This window comes from Oncorhynchus masou, chromosome 10 (assembly GCF_036934945.1).
Source record: "Oncorhynchus masou masou isolate Uvic2021 chromosome 10, UVic_Omas_1.1, whole genome shotgun sequence".
Lineage (NCBI taxonomy): Eukaryota > Metazoa > Chordata > Actinopteri > Salmoniformes > Salmonidae > Oncorhynchus > Oncorhynchus masou.
Window position 1 is genome coordinate 38,923,589 of NC_088221.1, and position 25,076 is coordinate 38,948,664.

General features: G+C 42.5%; 1 protein-coding gene across 1 annotated transcript in view; it reads right to left on the minus strand.

Annotated features, from left to right (window-relative positions):
• The window catches only part of LOC135547599 (integrin beta-5-like), an 84,792-nt gene that overhangs the window by 56,266 nt on the left and 3,450 nt on the right, over nt 1-25,076 (minus strand). Inside the window, exons 5-9 of the mRNA XM_064976744.1 lie at nt 24,816-24,984; nt 23,184-23,345; nt 19,302-19,397; nt 19,038-19,127; nt 12,334-12,468 (exon numbers count right to left, since the gene is read on the minus strand). Coding sequence (XP_064832816.1) covers nt 12,334-12,468; nt 19,038-19,127; nt 19,302-19,397; nt 23,184-23,345; nt 24,816-24,984 — 652 coding nt within the window. The remainder of the gene's footprint in view (nt 1-12,333; nt 12,469-19,037; nt 19,128-19,301; nt 19,398-23,183; nt 23,346-24,815; nt 24,985-25,076) is intronic.

Here is a 25,076-nt window from a genome sequence, read left to right on the forward strand (position 1 = left end):
TCTTTTGTGTGTGTGTGTGTGTGTGTGTGTGTGTGTGTGTGTGTGTGTGTGTGTGTGTGTGTGTGTGTGTGTGTGTAGCTGAACTGCACAGCAAACATCTCCAGTGTGTGTGTGTGTCCGTGAATGTGTAGCTGAACTGCACAGCTACCATCCACACACTGCCTGTTGTAGATGAGGCAGAATGTTAATCTTTGTGGTTTCATTCCATTTAGATGGCATACTGGCGTGAATTCCCCCTTGTTAAATAAATATTACCAGAAATCTACAAAACGACAGAATGCATGTCAGCTTCATATCACCACCTTCCATGAAACCTTGGACTGTGTTCTAAAGTGCCAGAGGCCAAACGAAACAAACAGACAAAACAAATGAGGACCGACTTCAATAACATCTAATAGAACCCATAAGAAATGTGGTTGACTTTTCAATACGTTCAACCAAAACATATCTCTGGATAAGCATGGTTCCTTTAATCACCAAAGTTCAGCAAGGAGGAAAACTAATCTACACAATATGGCCAACAATATGAGAGTAACACATGCAGCACTAGAAGACGTTCAATGTCTGAGAAGGTTCACTCAACGTTTAAGTACAGTGAAAAGCCTTTCTTGCAAACTCAAAACCTAACAATCAATAACAATGTAAGACCGGAAAAAAAGAAATATGAAGAACACAGTAAGTCAGTAAGTAAGTAGGTAAGTAAGCATACTATATACAGGGTCAGTTCCAATATCATATTTACAATGTGCAGGAATACTGGAGTGATGGAGGTAGATATGTATAGGAGTAAGCATACTATATACAGGGTCAGTTCCAATATCATATTTACAATGTGCAGGAATACTGGAGTGATGGAGGTAGATATGTATAGGAGTAAGTATACTATATACAGGGTCAGTTCCAATATCATATTTACAATGTGCAGGAATACTGGAGTGATGGAGGTAGATATGTATGTAAGCATACTATATACAGGGTCAGTTCCAATACCATATTTACAATGTTCAGGGGTGATGGAGGTAGATATGTATAAGGGTAAGGTGACTAGGCAACAGGATATAAGATAAACAGGTTGAAAATCACCATGAATATGCTTGCTAGCAGTTCTGCACAAGCTCTGAGAATGAGGCCCTGGAATACCATCGGGCCCCGCGGCCTTGCAAGTGTTGACCTGTTTAAAGACCTTCCTCACGTCAGCCACAGAGAGCGAGATCACCCAATCCTCTAAGTCAGTGATGGTCCTCACACCCGGCACGATGTTGTTGTTGTCCACGCGTGCATACAGTCCTCTTCCTTTGTAATGGACTGTAGTGGACTGTAGCCCCTGCCACATGCGGTGGGCGTCGGAGGCTGTGTAGTATGATTCCACCTTATTCCTATATTGTCCTTTCTCACGTTTGATGACTTTGCTTTGGTGACAGAGGTGGTTAGCATGTCAATGTTATCGGCAGAGTCTCTAAACATATTCCAATCAACGGTAGCAAAGCAGTCCTTTAGGATAATCTCAGATTCTGGTGATCATTCCTCAACGGAGCGAGTCACGGGTACTTCCTGTTTGAGTTTCTGCTAGTAAACAGTAAGCAGGAGTAGGGAGTCATGATCTGAATTGCCGAATGCCGGACGAGGGAGGGCCTTGTATGCTTGCTTATGGGTAGAATAACAGTGGTCTAGGACTTTATCGCCCCTAGTGGCGTTGGAGATGTATTGATGGAAGTTGGGCATCACTAGTCCCAGTGATGCGGAATTAAAGTCGCCGGCAACCAGAAAGGCAGCTTCTGGATGTAGATTTTCTTGCTTGTTTATAGCCTTGTACAGTTCATTAAGTGCCAGCTTGTTATTTTTCTTGTCCTGAGGTGGAATGTATGCAAGTCATGATAACAACTAAAAACTCTGTGAGGGAAGGGTCAGCATTTGACCATCAGGTATTCCAAGACAGGTGAACAGTGGGTCGACACTTCCACCACGCTGGAGTTATCACACCAGTTGGTGATATGTAGAGGAACCCCCCCTCCCCCAATGTCCCCGACTCCACTGTCCTGTCCTCCCGATGAATGGAGAATCCATTGAGTTAAATAGCCATGGGGGAGTATCTTGTCCGACACCAATGTTTTTTAAAAGCATAGAATAATGCAGTTTTGAGAGTCCCGTTGAGAGTCCCGTTGGTAGCAAATCCACGATCGGAGGTCATCCATCTTATTATTGAGTGACTAGTAGCCAGTAGAATGGAGGAATAGAGGAAAGAGGAGCTTGCAAAACGGCGGACATCCAGTACGGCGCCATCTTTGGGAGCCACTCATCCGCGTCCCAGTGGATCCAGATCAGGGAAGGAGCACTACACCAGACTGCAGGAGAAAGTCTGTCGGCCCGTCTCTCTTCTTCATCCACTACAGCTAGTCCTCTTCCTAACGAGGTAATGAGATTTAGGGGACATGTGAGTCACGAGGAACTTAGCTCATTCAAACACTGGCTCATTAGGGAAACTAGTAGCTATGAGATAAAGCTGCTGGAGTAAAAAGACAGGGAACCAAATCAAATCAAAGTCTATTGGTCACATACACATATTTAGCAGATGTTATTAGGGAACCAAATCAAATCAAAGTCTATTGGTCACATACACATATTTAGCAGATGTTAGTGTAGATGTTAGATAGTGAAATGCTTGTGTTCCTAGCTCCAACAGCGCAGTAGTATTCTAACAGTGCAGTAGTATCTAAAAACAATTCACAATACACACAGATCTAAAAGTAAAAGAATGGAAATATATACCGTGGGGAGAACCTGCGAAATCGGCAGTTTTTCCTACTTACATAGCATGTAGAGGTCTGTAATTTTTATCATAGGTACACTTCAACTGTGAGAGACGAAATCTAAAACAAAATCCGAGAAAATCACATTGAATGATTTTTAAGTAATTCATTTGCATTTTATTGCATGACGTAAGTATTTGATCACCTACCAACCAGTAAGAATTCCGGCTCTCACAGACCTGTTAGTTTTTCTTTAAGAAGCCCTCCTGTTCTCCACTCAATACCTGTATTAACTGCACATGAGGACAAAGATCGTACTTTTGGAGAAATGTCCTGTGGTCTGATGAAACAAAAATAGAACTGTTTGGCCATAATGACCAGCGTTATGTTTGGAGGAAAAAGGGGGAGGCTTGCAAGCCGAAGAACACAATCCCAACCGTGAAGCATGGGGGTGGCAGCATCATGTTGTGGGGGTGCTTTGCTGCATTAGGGACTGGTGCACTTCACAAAATAGATGGAATCATGAGGGAGGGAAATTATGTGGATAAATTGAAGCAACATCTCAAGACAAGCTTTGTCGCAAATGGGTCTTCCAAATGGACACTGACCCCAAGCATACTTTGAAAGTTGTGGCAAAACGGCTTAAGGACAACAAAGTCAAGGTATTGGAGTGGCCATCACAAAGCCCTGACCTCAATCCTATAGATATTTGTGGGCAGAACTGAAAGAGCATGTGCGAGCAAGGAGGACTACAAACCTGACTCAGTTACACCAGCTCTGTCAGGAGAAATTGTGGGAAGCTTGTGAAAGGCTACCCGAAACGTTTGATCCAAATTAAACTATTTAAAGGTAATGCTACCAAATACTAATTGATTGTTTGTAAAATTCCCCACCCACTAGGAATGTGATGAAAGAAATAAAAGCTGAAATAAATAATTCTCTATCATTATTCTGACATTTCACATTCTTAAAATAAAGTGGTGATCCGAACTGACTTTTTACTAGGATTAAATGTCAGGAATTGTGAAAAACTGAGTTTAAATGCATTTGGCTAAGGTGTATGAAACTTCTGACTTCAACTGTATATAGGGCATCAGCCTCTAAGGTGCAGGATTGCTTAACCGGGTGGAAGCCGGCTAGTGATGGCTATTTAACAGGTCTGGTGGCTTTGAGACAAGAGCTGTTTTCAGTATTCAGTTTGCCCCCTGTGATGCGTTTGGCAGACTACACCACCCTATGGAGAGCCCTGCCACTGCGGGCGGTGCAATTTCCGTACTAGGTGGTGATACAGCCCGACAGGATGCTCTCAATTGTGCATCTCTAAAAGTTTGTGAGGGTTTTAGGGGCAAAGTCAAATGTCTTCAGCCTCCTGAGTTTGAAGAGGCACTGTTGCGCCTTCTTCACCACACTGTCTGTGTGGATGAACCATTTCAGATCATCAGTGATGTGTACGCCAAGGAACTTAAAGCTTTCAACCTTCTCCACTGCGGTCCCATCGATGTGGATAGGGGCATGCTCCCTCTGATGTTTCCTGTCCATGATACGTTGAGTGAGAGGTTATTTATTTTCCTGGCACCAGTCTCCCAGGGCACTCCCCTCTTCCCTGTAAGCTGTCTCGTCATTGTTGGTAATCAGGCCTAGTTCTGTTGCGTTTGAGATGTGCCAGGCCATGCAGTCATGGGTGAACAGGGAGTACAAGAGGGGGCTAGGCACGCACCCTTGTGGGGCCCCAGTGTTGAGGATCAGCGAAGTGGAGGTGTTGTTTCCTACCTTCACCACCTGGGGGTCGACCCGTCAGGAAGTCCAGGACCCAGTTGCACAGGGCAGGGTTCAGGCCCAGGGCCCCAAGCTTAATGATGAGCTTGGAGGGTAATATGGTGTTGAATGCTGAGCTATAGTCAGTAAACAGCATTCTTACATAGGTATTCCTCTTGTCCAGATGGGATAAGGCAGTGTGAAAAACGTTCCACCTTCTCCACTGCTGTCACGTCGATGTGGATAGGGGGTGCTCCCTTTGCTGTTCCCTGAAGTCCACGATCGTCTCTTTTGTTTTGCTGACATTGAGTGAGATGTTATTTTCCTGACACCACACTCAGAGGGCCCTCACTTCCTCCCTGTAGGCTGTCTCGTCGCTGTTGGCAATCGAGCCTACCACTATTGTGTCGTCTGCAAACCTGAGTTGGAGGTGTGAATGGCCACGCAGTCGTGGGTGAACAGGAGGGGGCTGAGAACGCACCCTTGTGGGGCCCCAGTGTTGAGGATCAGCGCAGTGGAGATGTTGTTTCCTACCCTCACCACCTGGGGGCGGCCCGTCAGGAAGTCCAAGACCCAGTTGCACAAGGTAGGGTCAAGACCCAGGGACTCCAGCTTAATGATGAGTTTGGAAGGTACTATGGTGTTAAATGCTGAGCTCTAGTCGATGAACACCATTCTCACATACGTATTCCTCTTGTCCAGATGAGATAGGGCAGTGTGATGGCGATTGTATCGTCTGTGGACCTATTGGGGTGGTAAGAAAATTGAAGTGGGTCAAGGGTGACAGTTAGGGTGGAGGTAATATGATCCTTGACTAGTCTGTCAAAGCACTTCATGATTACAGAAGTGAGAGTTACAGGGCGATAGTCATTTAGTTCAGTTACATTGGCTTTCTTGGGAACAGGAACAATGGTGCCAATCTTAAAGCGTGTGGGGACAGCAGACTGGGATAGGGATTCATTGAATATGTCCGTAGGGTAAGGATGCCGTCTGGGCCGGCAGCTTTGCGAGGGTTAACATGCTTAAATGTCTCACTCATGTCGGACACAGAGAAGGAGAGCCCACAGTCCAATGTGTTATCCTCAAAGCGGGCGAAGAATGAGTTTAGCTTGTCCGGATGCAAGACATCTGTCCGCAACGTGGCTGGTTTTCCCTTTGTAGTCCGTGATTGTCTGTAGACCCTGGCACATACGTCTCATGTTGTTGAATTGTGACTCCACTTTGTGTCTCTGTACTGACGTTTTGTCTGTTTGATTGCCTTACGGAGGGAATAACTACACTGTTTGTATTTGGCCATATTCCCAGTCACCTTACGATGGTTAAATGTAGTGGTTCGCGCTTTCAGTTTTGTGCGAATGCTGCCACGGTTTCTGGTTTGGGTAGGTTTTAATAGTCACAGTGGGTACAATATCCCATATACATTTCCTGATGAACTCAGTCACTGTATCCGTCGATGTTATTCTTAGAGGCTACTGGAACATATCCCAGTGTGTGTGATGAAAAAAATATTTAAGCATGGATATTGGTCAGACCAGCGTTGAATAGACCTTAGCACAGGTACCTCCTGTTTAAGTTTCTGCCTATAGGAAGGGAATGCGGGAGAGGGCCTTGTAGGCATTTTCTAAAAGTTGAGTAGCAGTGGTCCAATGTTTTACCAGCGTGAGTACTACAGTCAAGATGTTGGTAGAACTTCGATAGCATTTTCCTCAAATTTGCTTTGTTAAAATCCCCAGCTATAACAAATGCATCCTCAGGATATGTGGTTTCCAGTTTGCATAAAGTCCAGTGTAGTTCTTTGAGGGCCGTCGTGGTATCGGTTTGAGGGGGAATATACACGGCTGTGACTATAACCGAAGAGAATTCTATTGGGAGGTAATACGGTCAGCATTTGAATGTGAGGTATTATAGGGTGGGTGAACAGAAGGACTTGAGTTTCGGTACGTTATCACAATCACACCATGAGTAGTTAATCATGAAACATACACCCCCACCTTCCTTCTTCCCGGAGGGTTATTTATTCCTGTCTGCGCGATGTACTGAGAACCCAGATGGCTGTATGGACAGGGACAGTACATCCTGAGAGAGCCATGTTCCCGTCTAACTGAGTATCCTCGCCCTGAGCTCATCCACTTTATTATCCAGAGACTCAACACCCGCGAGTAATATACTCGAAAGTGGTGGATGGTGTGCATGCCTCTCGAGTCGGACTAGAAGTCCACTCTGAATACATCTTCCCCGCCAGCGATGTTTCGGAGCAGCCTCTGGAACAAGTTCAATTGCCCTGCGGGGTACGAACAAAGGATCCAACTCAGGAAAGTCGCACTCCTGGTCGTAATGCTGGTGAGTTACCGCTGCTGATATCCAAAAGTGATTTCTGGCTGTATGTAATAACACAAAACAAATTCTGGGCTAATAATGTAAGAAATAACACAAAAAATAAAATAGCTCCTAAAGTTGCTTAGGAGCTAGAAGCAGAGCTGCCATATCTGTCAGTGCCATCTGCAAATCACAGGACATCACTGCTGTGATTGGGAGAGAGGGCTGGAATAGAGAAGTGGAGGGAGCAGCAGATGATTATTTCATTGAGTCTGTCTCAATGAAAGAGTTGACTGCGTAACACAGTTGGCCTGTTAGCTCAGAGGTTGAGAGAAATAAAGTGTGTGTGTGGGGGAGGGGGGGGGGAGCAGATGCGGTGTGTGTGTGCTTGCATGCATGAGCAAAAGTTGATACAGCTGTGATACGCTGGCTGCCAAAACACACTAATTTTTATGTTGTAAATGGTAGCCCAGCAGGACAATCTCCTTTACTCAGGGGAAAACTATTCTCATCTTTGACAATGACATTTGATAGTACTCTGTGAATTTCAAGACAAAATTATATGTGGTAAATTCTATTAGATTCTCCTAACCCTGAAGAAGTTGTCTTCACATTTGAGAGATCATTGTTACTAAGGAGAAATGTCCTGCAGTATGCGATTAAAATGCCTCTAGACTGTTCTTTGTCTCCTTCACCGTGGCATTCAACAACATACTCCCTGAGAGACAGAGCCTGATAGACAGGGAGTGTGTTGGTGTAGTCTTAACAATCTGTTTGTACGTATGGGACATATTTAGTACTCTTCAGGGTTTCAGAGAGTGTTGTCTTAAATAGGATATGGACTTAACTTTCTACACTGGGGCTAACACACCTCTGTTACCACGTGATCTTTGTTCTTCCATCGCCTCTGGTTTCACCAACAAACTCTTGTTGTGAGGACATTGACATGCAGCATCAGGCCCCGCAGCGAGGCTGCAGCAAGAGACCCTGGTTATGTCCCAAATGGCACCGTATTACCTATAAATGGCACGACTTTTAAACCAGAGCACTATGGGCCGTGGTGAAAAGTAGTGTGCTACATAGGGAATAGGGTGCCATCTGGGACAGATACCATGTGACTGACACCTGGGACACTTTCCCAATACGTTTTTCCTTGATTCCTCATGTCCTCTTTCTTCGCTTCCTTCTCAAAAGGCAATGGAGGACAAGGTCAGAGGGGAGGGAGCCTAGAGCATCTCCAATGCGATTTGAGAAGGAGGCGAGTAGAGATGATGCAAGGAATCGAGGATAGATGCATCGGTAACGAGCCCCTGGGCTTTCGGCTGCTTCATGTTCTCTTTAGGAGGACAGATTGGCACTCAGAGGCCTGCACAGCAAATTCCCCCGCTGCAGAACAAAAGACAGAGTTAAACCCATCACCCTGGCCATAGAGAGATGTGATTCCCCCCCATTCACTACCATTATTCATTCAGCCGCCATCCCCGACTCCCCATCCCAACATTCAATTAAGACAAATAAGGAATCAGTAAGGGAGTGGGGGAGACACTGGGGCTTTGGGAAGAACAATTCCACAGGGTCGGACCTCTGCGTGTTGGCGCAAAGTAGCCCCACGTTAAGAGTTTCAATAGATCCTGTACAAATCTCTAATTGAGGCCAATATATTGAATAAAATGTTATTTGTCACATGCGCCGAATACAACAGGTGCAGACCTTGAGGTGAAATGCTTACTTACAAGCCCTTAACCAACAATGCACTAACAATAAAATGACATACAAATAACGTTTTGGCCCCTGGTGTTGCAGGATATTCTTTATTTTTGTGACTTGAGATTCGGATAGGGCCACAGTGTCTCCTGACCCCTCCTGTCTAAGCCTCCAGTATTTATGCAGAATTCAAAGCACCAAGTCTAGGTCCAAGAGGCTTCCAGTGGTGTGGGGGCTGTGCTTTGGCAAAGTGGGCGGGGTTATAATCGGATAGGGCCACAGTGTCTCCTGACCCCTCCTGTCTAAGCCTCCAGTATTTATGCTGCAGTCGTTTGTGTCTCTTCTCTCTCTCTCTCTCTCTCTCTCTCTCTCTCTCTCTCTCTCTCTCTCTCTCTCTCTCTCTCTCTCTCTCTCTCTCTCTCTCTCTCTCTCTCTCTCTCTCTCTCTCTCTCTCTCTCTCTCTCTCTCTCTCTCTCTCTCTCTCTCTCTCTCTCTCTCTCTCTCTCTCTCTCTCTCTCTCTCTCTCTCTCTCTCTCTCTCTCTCTCTCTCTCTCTCTCTCTCTCTCTCTCTCTCTCTCTCTCTCTCTCTCTCTCTCTCTCTCTCTCTCTCTCTCTCTCTCTCTCTCTCTCTCTCTCTCTCTCTCTCTCTCTCTCTCTCTCTCTCTCTCTCTCTCTCTCTCTCTCTCTCTCTCTCTCTCTCTCTCTCTCTCAGACCTGCTATTGTTATTTACTGCTGCTCTTTAATTATTTGTTATTCTTATCCCTTACTTTTTTAGGGATTTTCTTAACTTAAATTCTCTGGTTGACTGCTAGGTTACAAATCTGTCGTTCTGCCCCTGAACAGGCAGTTAACCCACTGTTCCTAGGCCGTCATTGAAAATAAGAATTTGTTCTTAACTGACTTGCCTAGTAAAATAAAAGGTAAAAAACAACAACATTTGATTTGATGTTGTAACACAATTAACCACCTGGGTCAGATTTCCCAATAGCAATGGAACTTAGGCTTAAGAGCGTTTTAACGGTGCATCTTTCCTGCAACAGACGAAAGTAACATGCGTTTTCCAAAATACCACGCAGAGAGAGCGTTCGCTAAGTGCGTTATTGAGGCATGTGCCGATACTGATAGGATCGAAAGGCAGCGCTGCTCTCGGATCAGCTTTCTTCATTCAAATCTGAACATTCAAGTTATTCCACAATACTGACGACGGATCGGCTCCGCCTTATTCTAATGCTTTCCCTTTAATAATAATGCTCTAAATCAAGATTTGGCACATCATTGCGCACCCGTTAGGCTACACATCATCATCATCATTTGTGTTCGCTGTTCTCAAAATAGCATTTTAGAATTGTTTTATTGTGTAGAAATGCAGTAAATCAGCTTCCAAAAATGTTCTCTCACATGACTTTACTGTCAGCTACTTTGAGGAAAAACGTACTTACAATGACTGTGATATGTGGTTGTCCCACCTAGCTATCTTAAGATGAATGCACTGTACTGTACATCGTTCTGTAATCAACCCTGAATATATTATCCTTACAAATAGATAAACGTCTTAGTTAGCTACCTTGCTTTGAAGCTGCCCCCCTTAGCAATTGGATCCCGTCCATTGAATGAGTCCATTTTATAAAGACATAAAAAGTATTTGGTTGTAAAGTAATTATAATGTTGCAGGGCAGCAAACCATACTCCAGGAGAATCCTGGATGTGCAGGATTTTGCTCCAGCCCTGCTCTAACACATTTAAAAACAAATCAGCTGCTCAACAGTCCTTTGATAAGCTGACTAGGGTGTGTAGGAGCAGGGTTGGATAAAAAGCCTGTACACCCAATATCTCTCCAGATGGAGGGTTGACCACGTGTTTTAAACAGTAGCCCATCAGTGCAAGAACTTTGAAAGTTTCTTCAAGTGTAGTCGCAAAAACCATCAAGCGCTATGATGAAACTGGCTCTCATGAGGACCGCCACAGGAAAGGAAGACAGAGAGCTAACTCTGCAGCAGAGGATAAGTCCATTAGAGTTACCATCCTCAGAAATTGCAGCCCAAAGAAATGCTTCACAGAGTTCAAGTAACAGACACATCTCAACATTGCGTGAAATCAGGCCTTCATGGTAGAATTGCTGCAAAGAAACCACTACTAAAGGACACCAACAATAAGAAGAGACTTGCTTGGGCCAAGAATCACTAGCAATGGACATTAGACCTGTGGAAAACTGCCTTTTTGGTCTAATGAGGCCAAATTTTAGATTTTTGGTTCCAACCACCGTATCTTTGTGAGACGCAGATTTGGTGAACAGAGGATCTCTGCATGTGTGGTTCCCACCGCATGGAGGAAGTGGTGTGATGGTGCTTTGCTGGTGACACTGTCAGTGATTTATTGAGAATTCAAGGCACACTTAACCAGCATGGCTACCACAGCATTCTGCAGAGATACGCCATCCTATCTGGTTTACGCTTAGTGGGACTATCATTTGTTTTTCAACAGGACAATGACCCAACACACCTCCAGGATGTGTAAGGGCTATTTGACCAAGATGGAGAATGATGGATCAGATGACCTGGTCTCCTCAATCACCCGACCTCAACCCAATTGAGGTGGTTTGGGATGAGTTGGACCACAGAGTGAAGAAAAAGCAGCCATCAAGTGCTCAGCATATGTGGGAACTGAAGACCGTTGGAAAAGCATTTCAGGTGAAGCTGGTTGAGAGAATGCCAAGAGTGTGCAAAGCTGTCATAAAGGAAATTGGTGGCTACTTTGAAGAATATAAAATATGTTTGGATTTGTTTAAAACGTTTTTGGTTACTACATGATTCCAGATGTGTTATTTCCTAGTTTTGATGTCTTCATTACTATTATACAATTTAGAAAATAGTAAAAATAAAGAAAAACCATTGAATGAGTAGGTGTCTCCAAACTTTTGACTGGTAATTTATACTGAACAAAAATATAAAGCGCAACATGAAACAATTTCAAATATTTTACTGAATTACAATTCATAGAAGGCAATCAGTCAATTGAAATAGATTTCACATGACTGTGCAGGGGCGCAGCCATGGGTGGGCCTGGGAAGACATAGGCTCACCGACTTGGGAGCCAGATCCAGGCACTGGGGAGGCAGGCCCAGCCAATCAGAATGAGTTTTTCCCCACAAAAGGGCATTATTGCAGACAGAAATACTCCTCAGCACCCACCCTCCTCAGACGATCCCGCAGGTGAAGAAGATGGATGTGGAGGTCCTGGGCTGAAGTGGTTTCATGTGGTCTGCGGTTGTGAGGCCGGTTGGATGTACTGCCAAATTATCTTAAACGACGTTGGAGACGGCTTATGGTCGAGAAATTAACATTCAATTATCTGGCAACAACTCTGTTGGACATTGCTGTAGTCAGCATGCCAATTTCATGCTCCCTTAAAACTTGAGACATCGGTGGCATTGTGTTGTGACAAAGCTGCACATTTTAAAGTAGCCTTTTAATTGTCCCCAGCACAAGTTGGACCTGTGTAATGATCATGCTGTTTAATCAGCTTCTTGATATACCAAACCTGTCAGGTGGATGGATTATCTTGGCAAAGCATTTCTTGCTCATAACAGGGATGTAAAAATGTGTACACAACATTTTAGAGATAAGCTTTTTGTGCGTATGGAACATTTCTGGGATATTTTATTTCAGCTCATGAAAATTGGGACCAACACTTCACATGTTGCGTTTATATTTTTGTTCAGTATACATTTTTAAGATACAGCCAATTTTGATTTTCCAGCTTGGCCACATAGCGAAAATCCTTGGAAAGCCGGGAGGCCTATGTATGACTCACCGTGTCTCCAATCTTGAGGTCGGCACACTTCCTGAGGCCTGGGAGAGGCTGTCCGTCCTGACAGGTGGCAGTGAAGGACAGACTGAGGTCTTCAGGTTGATCCCACACGGTCAGCTCCACCTTGGACCGGATGTTCTGAAGGGAGGACACAGACACAGAGAGAGGCTTGAAAAAAATCACAAAAGCATATGCCTTGAACCCCAAAACACAGACCCTTATGAATAAGTACTTTTGACCTTTACATCAAAGTAGTAAATGTTTGATTTATTTGAAAACCAGACAGATGGTTCACTGGTCAACTATCCAAACACAAGTCTGATCACAGACTAATCAATAGATCACATGAGAGTTAAAGTATCTCTGTATATTAGAGTTGGCACAGAGGTTTCTATACTATCTGAATGTTACTTTTAGGGTTGCAACGGGTCAGAAACTTTCCGGTAAATCTCTGGAATTTCAGGAAATGTTCCATGGGAAGTTAAGCCCGGGAATTTTGGAAATGTTGCTTAAATTCATCAAAAAGGTTGGCTTATAACAGTGAACCTTTTTTGTGGGATACACACAAGGCAATTTTAGGTCTTGGGGCATATTATGGTTAAAATATCCCCAATTCAATAGAATTGCAAACCTCTGCATGCACAGTGCACTCTTCCATCACATGTGCAGTGCACTCTTCCATCACATGTACAGCTGCTTCTCAAGATCTTGCACACTACTGAGATGCTATTGAGGCCACACTACTACACTGTCTGAGCCAAGGATTACATGCTTTCTGGTAAGTTTTGATTACAATACTGGGTGGGATGAATATATTTTATATGATATACATTTTTTGTTAACTAGTAAATAGTAGTCTACAGCAAAGTGTGTTTAAATAATTTCTAACTTGTTAACAATTTCTGCTAGTTAGTTGTTGCTACCATGTGGGTTTCAGCTTGCTTGAGCCTGATAACTGAGGAGTGTTAATTCACCTGTTTCCATACATGTTTCATTTAAAAAAAATGTATCTTACAAAGGAGTTGTTTAATCTAACTGCTTAAATGTTTATCTGTACATGGAATTTTATTTTTATTTTTTTACAAAAACGTTTTTCTAATCTTTACAGGAAAATGCCACGGGCACTATCGGATGTGGGGAGACACAGGCACTATCGGATGTGGGGAGACGGTTCACTCCAGCTAATGTAGAAAGAAAAGCTGTGTACATTTGCAAATACTGTGCCAAATCATATTTGAAGGATGCAATAAAGATGCAGAATCATGGCCAAGCGCATAAAGATCTCTCAGCGCTCACAACAAGCAACCTCTGACAAAAATCTCTCTACTTCTATTCGAGGTGAAAATGATGAATCAGACACCTTATCGATATTAACAGCTCATGGTTCTCCTGGAATCATTAGTTTTTTTTGACTCAATGGAGGAACATAGCAAGAGAAATGCTGATGAATATCTTGCTCCGTATGCAGCTGATTCACCTCTGATCCTCACAGGCTGTGTATTGGAAGAGATTCCTGAATGTGCTTCACCCAGCATACATCCCTCCAACCAGACATGCGTCATCTACTAATTTGCTGGATGCAGAGTTCAACAGAGTTCAAGTGAAGGTCAAGCAAATCATAGAGAAAGCAGACTGTATTGCAATCATCTCTGATGGGTGGTCAAATGTTTGTGGGCAAGGAATAATTAACTACATCATCTCCATCCCTCAACCAGTATTCTACAAGACCACAGACACAAGGGACAACAGACACACTGGTCTCACATTGCAGATGAGCTGAAGGCAGTCATCAATTACCACAGACCACAGCAGGTATTTGCACTGGTGACAGAAAATGCTGTGAACATGAAGGATGCTTGGTCCTAGGAGTCCTACCCTCACATCACAACCATTGGCTGTGCTGGTCGTGCATTGAATCTGCTCCTCAAGGACATCATGGCACTGGAAACAATGGATACACTCCACAAGAGAGCTAAGGAAATGGTTAGGTATGTGAAGGGTCATCAAGTTATAGCAGCAATCTACCTCACCAAGCAAAGTGAGAATAATAAGAGCACCACATTGAAGCTGCCCAGCAACACCCATTGGGGGTGGTGTTGACATCATGTTTGACAGTCTCTTGGAGGGGAAGGAGTCTCTCCAAGAAATGGCCATATCACAGCCTGCCGATATGGACAGCCCCATCAAGAGGATCCTCCTGGATGAAGTATTTTGAGAGAGAGTGGTAAGCAACTTGAAACTCCTGAAACCTACAGCAGTAACCATTGCACGGATTGAGGGAGACAATGCCATCCTGTCTGATGTTCAGACTCTGCTTGCAGATGTAAGAGAAGAAATCCGTACTGCCCTGCCCACTTCACTGTTGCTCCAAGCAGAGGAAACTGCAGTTCTGAAATACATCAAAAAGCGTGAAGAGATGTTCAGGCTTCTGCCTGAAGCCCATACATGACGCAGTGTACATGTTAGACCCCAATTATGCTGGCAAGAGCATCCTGTCTGATACAGATATCAACCAGGCCAATGGTGTCATCACTACCGTGTCTTACCACCTTGGCCTGGATGAGGGCAAGGTTCTTGGCAGTCTGGCGAAGTACACTTCCAAGCAAGGGCTTTGGGATAGAGATGCAATATGGCAGTCGTGACAACATATCTCATCAGCCACCTGGTGGAAGGGACTTTGTGGATCTGAGGATCTTTCCCCTGTTGCCTCCATCATCCAAATCCCACCAACATCAGCCGCCTCAGAGCGCAACTCGTCGTTGTTTGGGAACACACACACACACCAAAGCACGCAATAGGCTGACCAACAAGGGTTGAAAAATTGGTAGCTGTTTGGGCAAATTTGAGGCTTTTTGAGCCTGACAACAAGCCATCTTCAACAAGGTTGGAAAGTGACAGTGAAGATGAGGCCTCAGAGTCTGATGTTCAAGAGGTGGACATTGAGGAGGTCCAGGAGAAGACATGGAAGCCTGAGAGGAAGACAACCAAAGCTTTAGTTTCTAGACTATCATTTCACAGATGCATGTTGAAAACATTTTTGGGAGATGCGATGGATCATTGGGGATCATTCAATATTCCCTTTCTTTGTTGTTCAGTGAAATCATCCCATGTGAAGAGTCAACTCATTTAATTCAATTCCAATTTGTAACTAAATAGTTTTTTAAATTTCTATTGAAAGGATTTAATCATTTGCAATTATGTCTCCTTATGATAAGGTAAAAGGTTTATGTCTCTGTCTTCATATTCATACAACTCTTCTTCCTTGGCCTCGAATTGCTCTTAAATACAAGTAAAACTAAATGCATGCTCTTCAACCGATCGCTGCCTGCACCTGCCCACCCAACATCACTACACTGGACGGTTCTGATTTAGAATATGTGGACAACTACAAATATCTAGGTGTCTGGTTAGACTGTAAACTCTCCTTCCAGACTCACATCAAGCATCTCCAATCCAAAGTTAAATCTAGAAATGGCTTCCTATTTCACAACAAAGCATCCTTCACTCATGCCACCAAACATACCCTTGTAGAACTGACCATCCTACAGATCCTCGACTTCGGCGATGTCATTTACAAAATAACCTCAAATACCCTACTCAATAAATTGGATGCAGTCTATCACAGTGCCATCTGTTTTGTCACCAAAGCCCCATATACTACCCACCACTGCGACCTGTACGCTCTCGTTGGCTGTTACTCGCTTCATTCTCGTCGCCAAACCAACTGGCTCCAGGTCATCTACAAGACCCTGCTAGGTAAAGTCCCCTCTTATCTCAGCTCGCTGGTCACCATAGCAGCACCCACCTGTAGCATGCGCTTCAGCAGGTATATCTCACTTGTCACCCCCAAAACCAATTCTTCCTTTGGCCGCCTCTCCTTCCAGTTCTCTGCTGCCAATGACTGGAATGAACTACAAAAATCTCTGAAACTGGAAACACTTATCTCACTCACGAGCTTTAAGCACCAGCTGTCAGAGCAGCTCACAGATTACTGCACCTGTACATAGCCCATCTATAATTTAGCCAAAACAACTACCTCTCCCCCTACTGTATTTATTTATTTTGCTCCTTTGCACCCCATTATTTCTATCTCTACCTTGCACATTCTTCCACTGCAAATCTACCATTCCAGTGTTTTACTTGCGATATTGTATTTACTTCGCCATGGCCTTTTTGTTTTTGCCTTTACCTCCCTTATCTCACCTCATTTGCTCACATTGTATATAGACTTTGTATATAGATTTTTCTACTGTATTATTGACTGTATGTTTTGTTTTACTCCATGTGTAACTCTGTGTTGTTGTATGTGTCGAACTGCTTTGCTTTATCTTGGCCAGTTCGTAATTGTAAATGAGAACTTGATCTCAACTTGCCTACCTGGTTAAATAAAGGTGTTATAAATAAATAAATATGATAAATATATCCAATGCAAAAAAAACATCTACATTTAAATGGTATTAATATGAATTCCCATATATTCCCGTTAATTCCCAAGGAAAGTTTCCACCTCTGAATATTCCCCAAAATGTGCAACCCTGGTTACATTTTTCCAGTACCCACGCCACTGGATCCACTCAGAAACACCACCACTCAGCATTTTATAATGAAACCAGTAAGAGCCTGTAATCCAATCTGTTTCTGTTAGCAGTTGGGATGGAAAAGAGAGAAACATGGAGAATAGGAGAGAATAAAATGCCTTGGTTAAGCAAGGCTTATAATGGTTTATTCTGTCTTTTATGATCCTACCCCACAGCGGTTCGGTTGGCATGGATACGGAGTGTGTGTACAATAGCGTGGCTTTTCCGCTACGTGCCAGCCGTGTCTGTATTTTACGAGAGTATGTGTTCTCTCCAACGCATCACAGCTACAGAACTGTGACAGGAGGGTTATCAGAACCATGCCAGGCTAGCATATACCCATGACTGATTGAACCATGCCTGACTGACAGACAGATACCCATGACTGATTGAACCATGCCTGACTGACAGACAGATACCCATGATTGATTGAACCATGCCTGACTGACAGACAGATACCCATGATTGATCTCTGCCTTGCTTTGGCCTGTATTGGGAAAAGAACACAATGAACTGAGAATGACTTTTTCTTCTCTGATAACCAAATGTGTTGAAATAGCTAAATTGCTTATGCGTTGAAACCGCACCACCCTCAATAAAGACCGTGCTACGAAGCCAATGTTGTGGTATCTTGACAAGTGAATAGATGTACAGAATATAGGCAACACTTTGCTCGCTGGTCATCCATATTTGACAGTCTCAACACTCTGTTTGCCATAATTACCAGTTCTAGAATCAACTCTTGTGTACTTAACTATGCAAAAGCAAGTTGTTCCTCTCAATCACAGAAAGTAAAATGCTTGACTGACAAAAATGACACGGCTTGATTGGAATAGTTAAGGAAAACTTGACTAAAACAAGAAAAAATATTCAAAATACACAGAGAAAGACATTATTTCATCCCTTAAATGTTGTTTCCTCTCAACTAGTACAAAAGAGTGAATTATTTACAGTAACTGCCTTCCTGCAGCGCATTAAAGACACAATCTGCCATTTCAACAGCCTGAACGCCACTTTGTTTGGTAAGCTGAGAAATGGGGCTGGGGCAATGTAGCCTAACCACTCAAATCAGACTGGCTTTAAGATCCCTTCTATGGCCAAACAGGAACCACAGTGGCAAAGTAGATATACGGTGACCTAGAGTCCGGTTTTAGTCAACAGACCACAGCACAATAATACAAGACGGAAGGAGGATGGATGATTTGAGAATGGATTAGGATTAGTGTCTGCTATGACAATCATAAACATTAACGTCAAATTATAATTCAAGATCATTAGAGCCCCGGCTTAACTTTGGTATAATGAAGATGATAGATTTAGCATTATCCATCAATTAGTCTGGTGGAGATTTAAATCTCTGGTCTTATATTTTCCAAAAATGTGGTGTTTCTTGTTCCTTATAGCCAAGGGAAAATGAAATTACAATTCTAAACAAGGACAAGATGCAAATCTCCTAGCACACCAGTCTGTTGCCGTTTTTCCAGCATAGCAGTGACCTCAATTAGAACCATCTCAGCAATGTTGCCAGGACAAATATTTATCAACCTTATGGAAAAACTAAACCTGCTGCACAATGAGTTTCTCTTCTGTCCCTTAAATTGACTCATGGATTAAAATACACAAGAATTAAAAAATACACAAGAATGTGGATGCCTTTCAGCTCCTCCAGAATCCTTCCTTCAAAGTACTGGAATGCTGGAATCTATTTCCTGTGTGGTGGATTGGGGAGAAACAGGAGGGTCTCAGTCTCGGGATTTGGGCCATAAACCTGCTTCTTGTTCTGTGACCATAAAGTGCTAGACTAGTGCAGAGTTACAGACACAGGGCTGTAGCGTGTGACAGAAGTAAACCCCCAGAACCCCACACTAAATAGAAGGGCTGGGGGAGGGTATCCATCTTTAATGCTAAAACATGAACATTCAATACTTCCTCTTCTCCTCTAGAGACCAGGGTCACGGTCAGTAGGGCACAAAAAGGAAAAGCAACAAGTTCAGGGAATACCTGTCTTTTCCCCTCAGTTTCAAAATGTTTTCAACCAACATTAATTTCAAAAGAGGACAGGGGAGACTCTTTTCTTCTAAAGCACACACAATCTGTGCTCCAAATTGAAGAGAACCCTCCTTTACTTACATTGTAGGCGTTAACGATGAGTTGTATGATGTTCTTGGAGTCCTGATCCAGAATCTCCACTGTGGTTCCAGGTATCAGTGCTGTGAAATTCTGCATAAACACAAGATAGGAGAAATGTTATTAAATAAACAAATATTTGCAGGAATTCACACAATAAAGGCCCCTATACATACCAAACTGTACACACCAAACAGTACACACCATAAACACCAAACACACAGCTAACCTCAATACTGAACATAGAATTCAATAAAAAATGTATACCTTGTAAATGACATACAGCCTTTTTGTCACCGCGAAGATGAGATAGATGTTGTTTGCAGCCAGCTTCTCTCCTAGTAGAGCCAGAGAGGGGTAGTCCTACAGAGACACGGATACATAGAAACACGGGGAAATCTTATGTTAGAGACATTTCTTTAAAGTTCTCAATAGTTTAGCTTCCATCTCACCCCGTCAGGAAGTTAGTGAAGAGAAGCGATTGCTCCCCTGATTAACAGTGTGGTGTTTACGTTAGAGTCCCTGACATTTCCTTTCTCGCCAGCAGAAAGGACAAAGAACACTGAAGTGGTTTAGACCTATGAACTTACAGCTCTGCACTAGAGTTGTGCATTAAAATGTGAATCCTAACTTCCACTTAAGTCAAATGTTCGCTATAGTGAAGGTATGAATGAGTGAAAATGTTTAAGCATTGAATAAATAATCCCTTTCTCACAATCAGATTTGAGATTTTTGGCTTCAGTAAGCCTTTGTCATAGTGTACATCCAAATCAGTCAACAGTGAGAGTTACACTTGAAATGGACTGTGACAAACATTTGCCTCTGCACCTTCTCCAGTTCAACGGTTTCCCTGAAAAACAGAGCTCTGTTCTAGGAAGTGCGTATTCCTTTCGTCCCACAGTCAGATGAAAGAGGAGAACCCTACTTAGCCTGTTGCTGAGGATCCACGGATGGTGAATTCTTTGGATTTGTGTTGGAGTACCTCCACTGAACTTAATGCGATCAGATGTAACATGACTACAATGCCCAGAGCATCCAATGACAGAGCAAATAACTATAGAAACATTTAGCGATTCCGGGAGAAACCACCCGAATACCAGAATATTTTTATTCACTTAGCCAATTTTCATATTATTGAGTTGGATTGATTGAAATTCACATGATGTTAATTATGTTTTCATTACATTAGCTCTTTGGACAAATAGCGATAGCTATGTAAACTCAAACTGTGTGCATTAATATATCTTTGTTTAAATCAAACTAAATGAACAAAATTATCTTTCTTTATGTCCTCTCTCAAGACATTTAACATTCTAGTAGTTTCTTTATGTCCTCTCTCAAGACATTTAACATTCTAGTAGTTTCTTTATGTCCTCTCTCAAGACATTTAACATTCTAGTAGTTTCTTATCCACAGCGACTTACAGTAGTGAGTGCATGCATTATCGTACTTGTCCCTGTGGGAATCAAACCCACAATGCTGGCGTTGCAAGTGCCATGCTCGACCAACTGAGCCACATGGGGCCATTGCTGAGCTCTCAGCCTAACTGTTGTCTAAATTAACTTCTATGTGAACTTTCCCTGAGATAATTACAGCTTTCAACTTGCACTTCCTATGGCTGTCAGGAGATAAGCAGCTGCAATAAGACATGAAGTAAGTTCCCAATAAAGTAAGCAGGAGCTCCAGCAGAAGCAGAGCCAGGCAGACTCAGCAAACCAGTATACTTCAAAGAATACACTGCATTCTTCCTTTTAGAAACGTAGCTCGGCTCTGGTCGTCAAAGAATCAGACCAGCGGCGGAAAATGCGCCTGAGAAGTTATCTTTACCTCAAAGCAAAGTCCATTCTTGAGAGGTGCCGCTTGAGTAGAGCATTTCAATATCTATTGAATAACCCAAGCAATATATCACAATGGCAATGTGGATAATAACCATGTTATAATGATGTCAGTGATGTTATAGCTCTATGGTAACCATGTTATAATGATGTCAGTGATGCTATAGCTCTATAGTAACCATGTTATAATGATGTCAGTGATGTTACAGCTATAGGGTAACCATGTTATAATGATGTCAGTGATGCTATAGCTCTAGGGTAACCATGGTATAATGATGTCAGTGATGTTACAGCTCTAGGGTAACCATGTTATAATGATGTCAGTGATGTTACAGCTATAGGGTAACCATGTTATAATGATGTCAGTGATGTTACAGCTATAGGGTAACCATGGTATAATGATGTCAGTGATGTTATAGCTCTAGGGTAACCATGTTATAATGATGTCAGTGATGTTACAGCTATAGGGTAACCATGTTATAATGATGTCAGTGATGTTACAGCTATAGGGTAACCATGTTATAATGATGTCAGTGATGTTACAGCTATAGGGTAACCATGTTATAATGATGTCAGTGATGCTATAGCTCTAGGGTAACCATGTTATAATGATGTCAGTGATGTTACAGCTCTATAGTAACCATGTTATAATGATGTCAGTGATGTTACAGCTATAGGGTAACCATGTTATAATGATGTCAGTGATGTTACAGCTATAGGGTAACCATGTTATAATGATGTCAGTGATGCTATAGCTCTATAGTAACCATGTTATAATGATGTCAGTGATGCTATAGCTCTATAGTAACCATGTTATAATGATGTCAGTGATGTTACAGCTATAGGGTAACCATGTTATAATGATGTCAGTGATGCTATAGCTCTATAGTAACCATGTTATAATGATGTCAGTGATGTTACAGCTATAGGGTAACCATGTTATAATGATGTCAGTGATGTTACAGCTATAGGGTAACCATGTTATAATGATGTCAGTGATGCTATAGCTCTAGGGTAACCATGTTATAATGATGTCAGTGATGTTACAGCTATAGGGTAACCATGTTATAATGATGTCAGTGATGCTATAGCTCTAGGGTAACCATGTTATAATGATGTCAGTGATGCTATAGCTCTATAGTAACCATGTTATAATGATGTCAGTGATGCTATAGCTCTATAGTAACCATTTTATAATGATGTCAGTGATGTTACAGCTATAGGGTAACCATGTTATAATGATGTCAGTGATGCTATAGCTCTAGGGTAACCATGTTATAATGATGTCAGTGATGTTACAGCTATAGGGTAACCATGTTATAATGATGTCAGTGATGCTATAGCTCTAGGGTAACCATGTTATAATGATGTCAGTGATGTTACAGCTATAGGGTAACCATGTTATAATGATGTCAGTGATGCTATAGCTCTAGGGTAACCATGTTATAATGATGTCAGTGATGCTATAGCTCTATAGTAACCATGTTATAATGATGTCAGTGATGCTATAGCTCTATGGTAACCATGTTATAATGACAGTGATGTTATAGCTCTATAGTAACCATGTTATAATGACAGTGATGTTATAGCTCTATAGTAACCATGTTATAATGACAGTGATGTTATAGCTCTATAGTAACCATGTTATAATGATGTCAGTGATGCTATAGCTCTATGGTAACCATGTTATAATGACAGTGATGTTATAGCTCTAGAGTAACCATGTTATAATGACAGTGATGTTATAGCTCTATGGTAACCATGTTATAATGATGTCAGTGATGTTATAGCTCTATAGTAACCATGTTATAATGATGTCAGTGATGTTATAGCTCTATAGTAACCATGTTATAATGATGTCAGTGATGTTATAGCTCTATAGTAACCATGTTATAATGATGTCAGTGATGTTATAGCTCTATAGTAACCATGTTATAATGATGTCAGTGATGTTATAGCTCTATAGTAACCATGTTATAATGATGTCAGTGATGTTATAGCTCTATAGTAACCATGTTATAATGATGTCAGTGATGTTATAGCTCTATAGTAACCATGTTATAATGATGTCAGTGATGTTATAGCTCTATGGTAACCATGTTATAATGATGTCAGTGATGTCCTAGCTCTATGGTAACCATGTTATAATGACAGTGATGTTGTAGCTCTATGGTAACCATGTTATAATGATGTCAGTGATGTTATAGCTCTATGGTAACCATGTTATAATGACAGTGATGTTGTAGCTCTATGGTAACCATGTTATAATGACAGTGATGTTGTAGATCTATGGTAACCATGACTCTTGTCTTACCATGTTGGTGGAGCCACTGTACTCATTCTTCTCATTCATGTGGCACTCCCCATCATGGGGCTGGACCAGCCCTCCCAGCTTACCGTCCAAGGCCAGGTGAGGCACATCGTCTGTGGCAAACACCAGCAGGTGGAAGGCCTCCTTCCTCCAGCCTATCCTCTCCTGCACAGGGGAAAAGAGATGGTCACATCACTGAAAGTCTTAGAGACACCTAACTTGGGTCTACATTAGTCCCCTCCATAGTAGGCTATGTGTAAATGCACAGGGGATAAGTCTGTGAGATCTGGATAAGAGCGTCTGCCAAATGACTTAAATGTAATGTAAATGTAGATCAAAACAGATGTGAACATGCAGGCTTAATAACAAAAAAAGAGGCGTGTTCCCCAACTGATCCTAGATAGTTATTGAGAAATTGTTTATGGAATTTGAGATATAACTCTTCTATAAAGAGTTTGTAAAAGACCTTGGCACAACAACAGAAACTCTCAGCTATACAGAGAGTAACAGTTCCAGACCCTATAAAACAATATCACTTCACTAAGACCAGGAAAGGAAAACCCTATCACTTTCCACCAGCTTGACAACCACTGACCCACAGATAAACAAGGAGGGTAAACACAAGTGTTTTATCCAGAACAAGGCCATTGTCAACGGGAAGCAGAGGCCAACAAAAGAGTACAGAACAGAGAGCGCATTAGTCTCAACACAGTGATGAGTAATGGCATGACACAAAACAAACCTGACCTTTCACCAGTGTGTAGGCATATAAAGGCACCCATGTGATGCCCAACTCAGTACATTATGTGCCACAGTACACAAAAGAAAGAGATGTGAGTTGGCACAGTCTTTTTGAACAGCATGCTAGATGCATCCCTGTCATATTCATCTATGCCATACTTCAAATGTGTTTTGGCTGGAGTTGTAGTTCAGCATGTGGGACATGTTACCATGCCCATTTGCTATTTACGTTCCTTGAAGGGAACCCCTTGGGTTTTTGTTTTTTTTACAGGGGAACAGAGGTACATATAGCTGAATATTCTTCAATTGGTCAACAATGCAAATTATTCATCATTCACAGTAAGTGAAACAAAGATATGAAAAAAGTTTTGACCAACCACCAAACTGTCCAATCCAAGGTGCTACACTCAATTACATGGTAGAGCTGGGAGGGAAGGGAGACATTCTCTTCCAGTAAAAACAATTAACTCCTGTTCAGACAACAGCCCAACACTGGGATATGACTGGGCCTGTTTCTCTGTTAGTGAGTCAGTTATCTCCTTATTTAAACAGCTGCACCAGACTACAATTCCTGTTCAACCCCCTGGTCAATAGTGTTTGTGACTTGGGTTAATTAGGCGAACAGTGAAAAACAAAAACTAACCGAGAACAGGAAGGAACTACCTAGACTTGTCCAATAAGAAATGCTAATTTGAGTTTTCCGTTGTGTGTGCCAATGAACACTACCAGGGCCTATATCCATCATGTCTGTCTGACTGACAGCTCACAGGGAAAAAACTAAAAGGACTTAACTTACAGCAGACCTGGTCCTGATTGGTTAGGGTTAAGGTTAGGGTTATAGGTTGACATGCCAGTCAGTCACATCCCTTTAGTCGCACCGTGGCCTCAGCTCACCTTACAGACGGCAGCCTGCAGGATGGCATCGAAGCCTCCCTCCGGAGCGTCCCTGTTGCGAGACACCATCTGTTTCTGTACTTCCTCGTTGAAGCGATCCACTTTGTCAGTCAAGGAGAGGAGGTGGCGGAACCCGAAGGAGGGGACACAGCTGGGGAACAGTTTGTATCTGTGGAGAGAGAAAGTTTTAAATAAAATGTTTAACTACATAGAGAATGCTATGCATGTAACCGACCTGGCATTGTTTTTCTGCGTTCGATT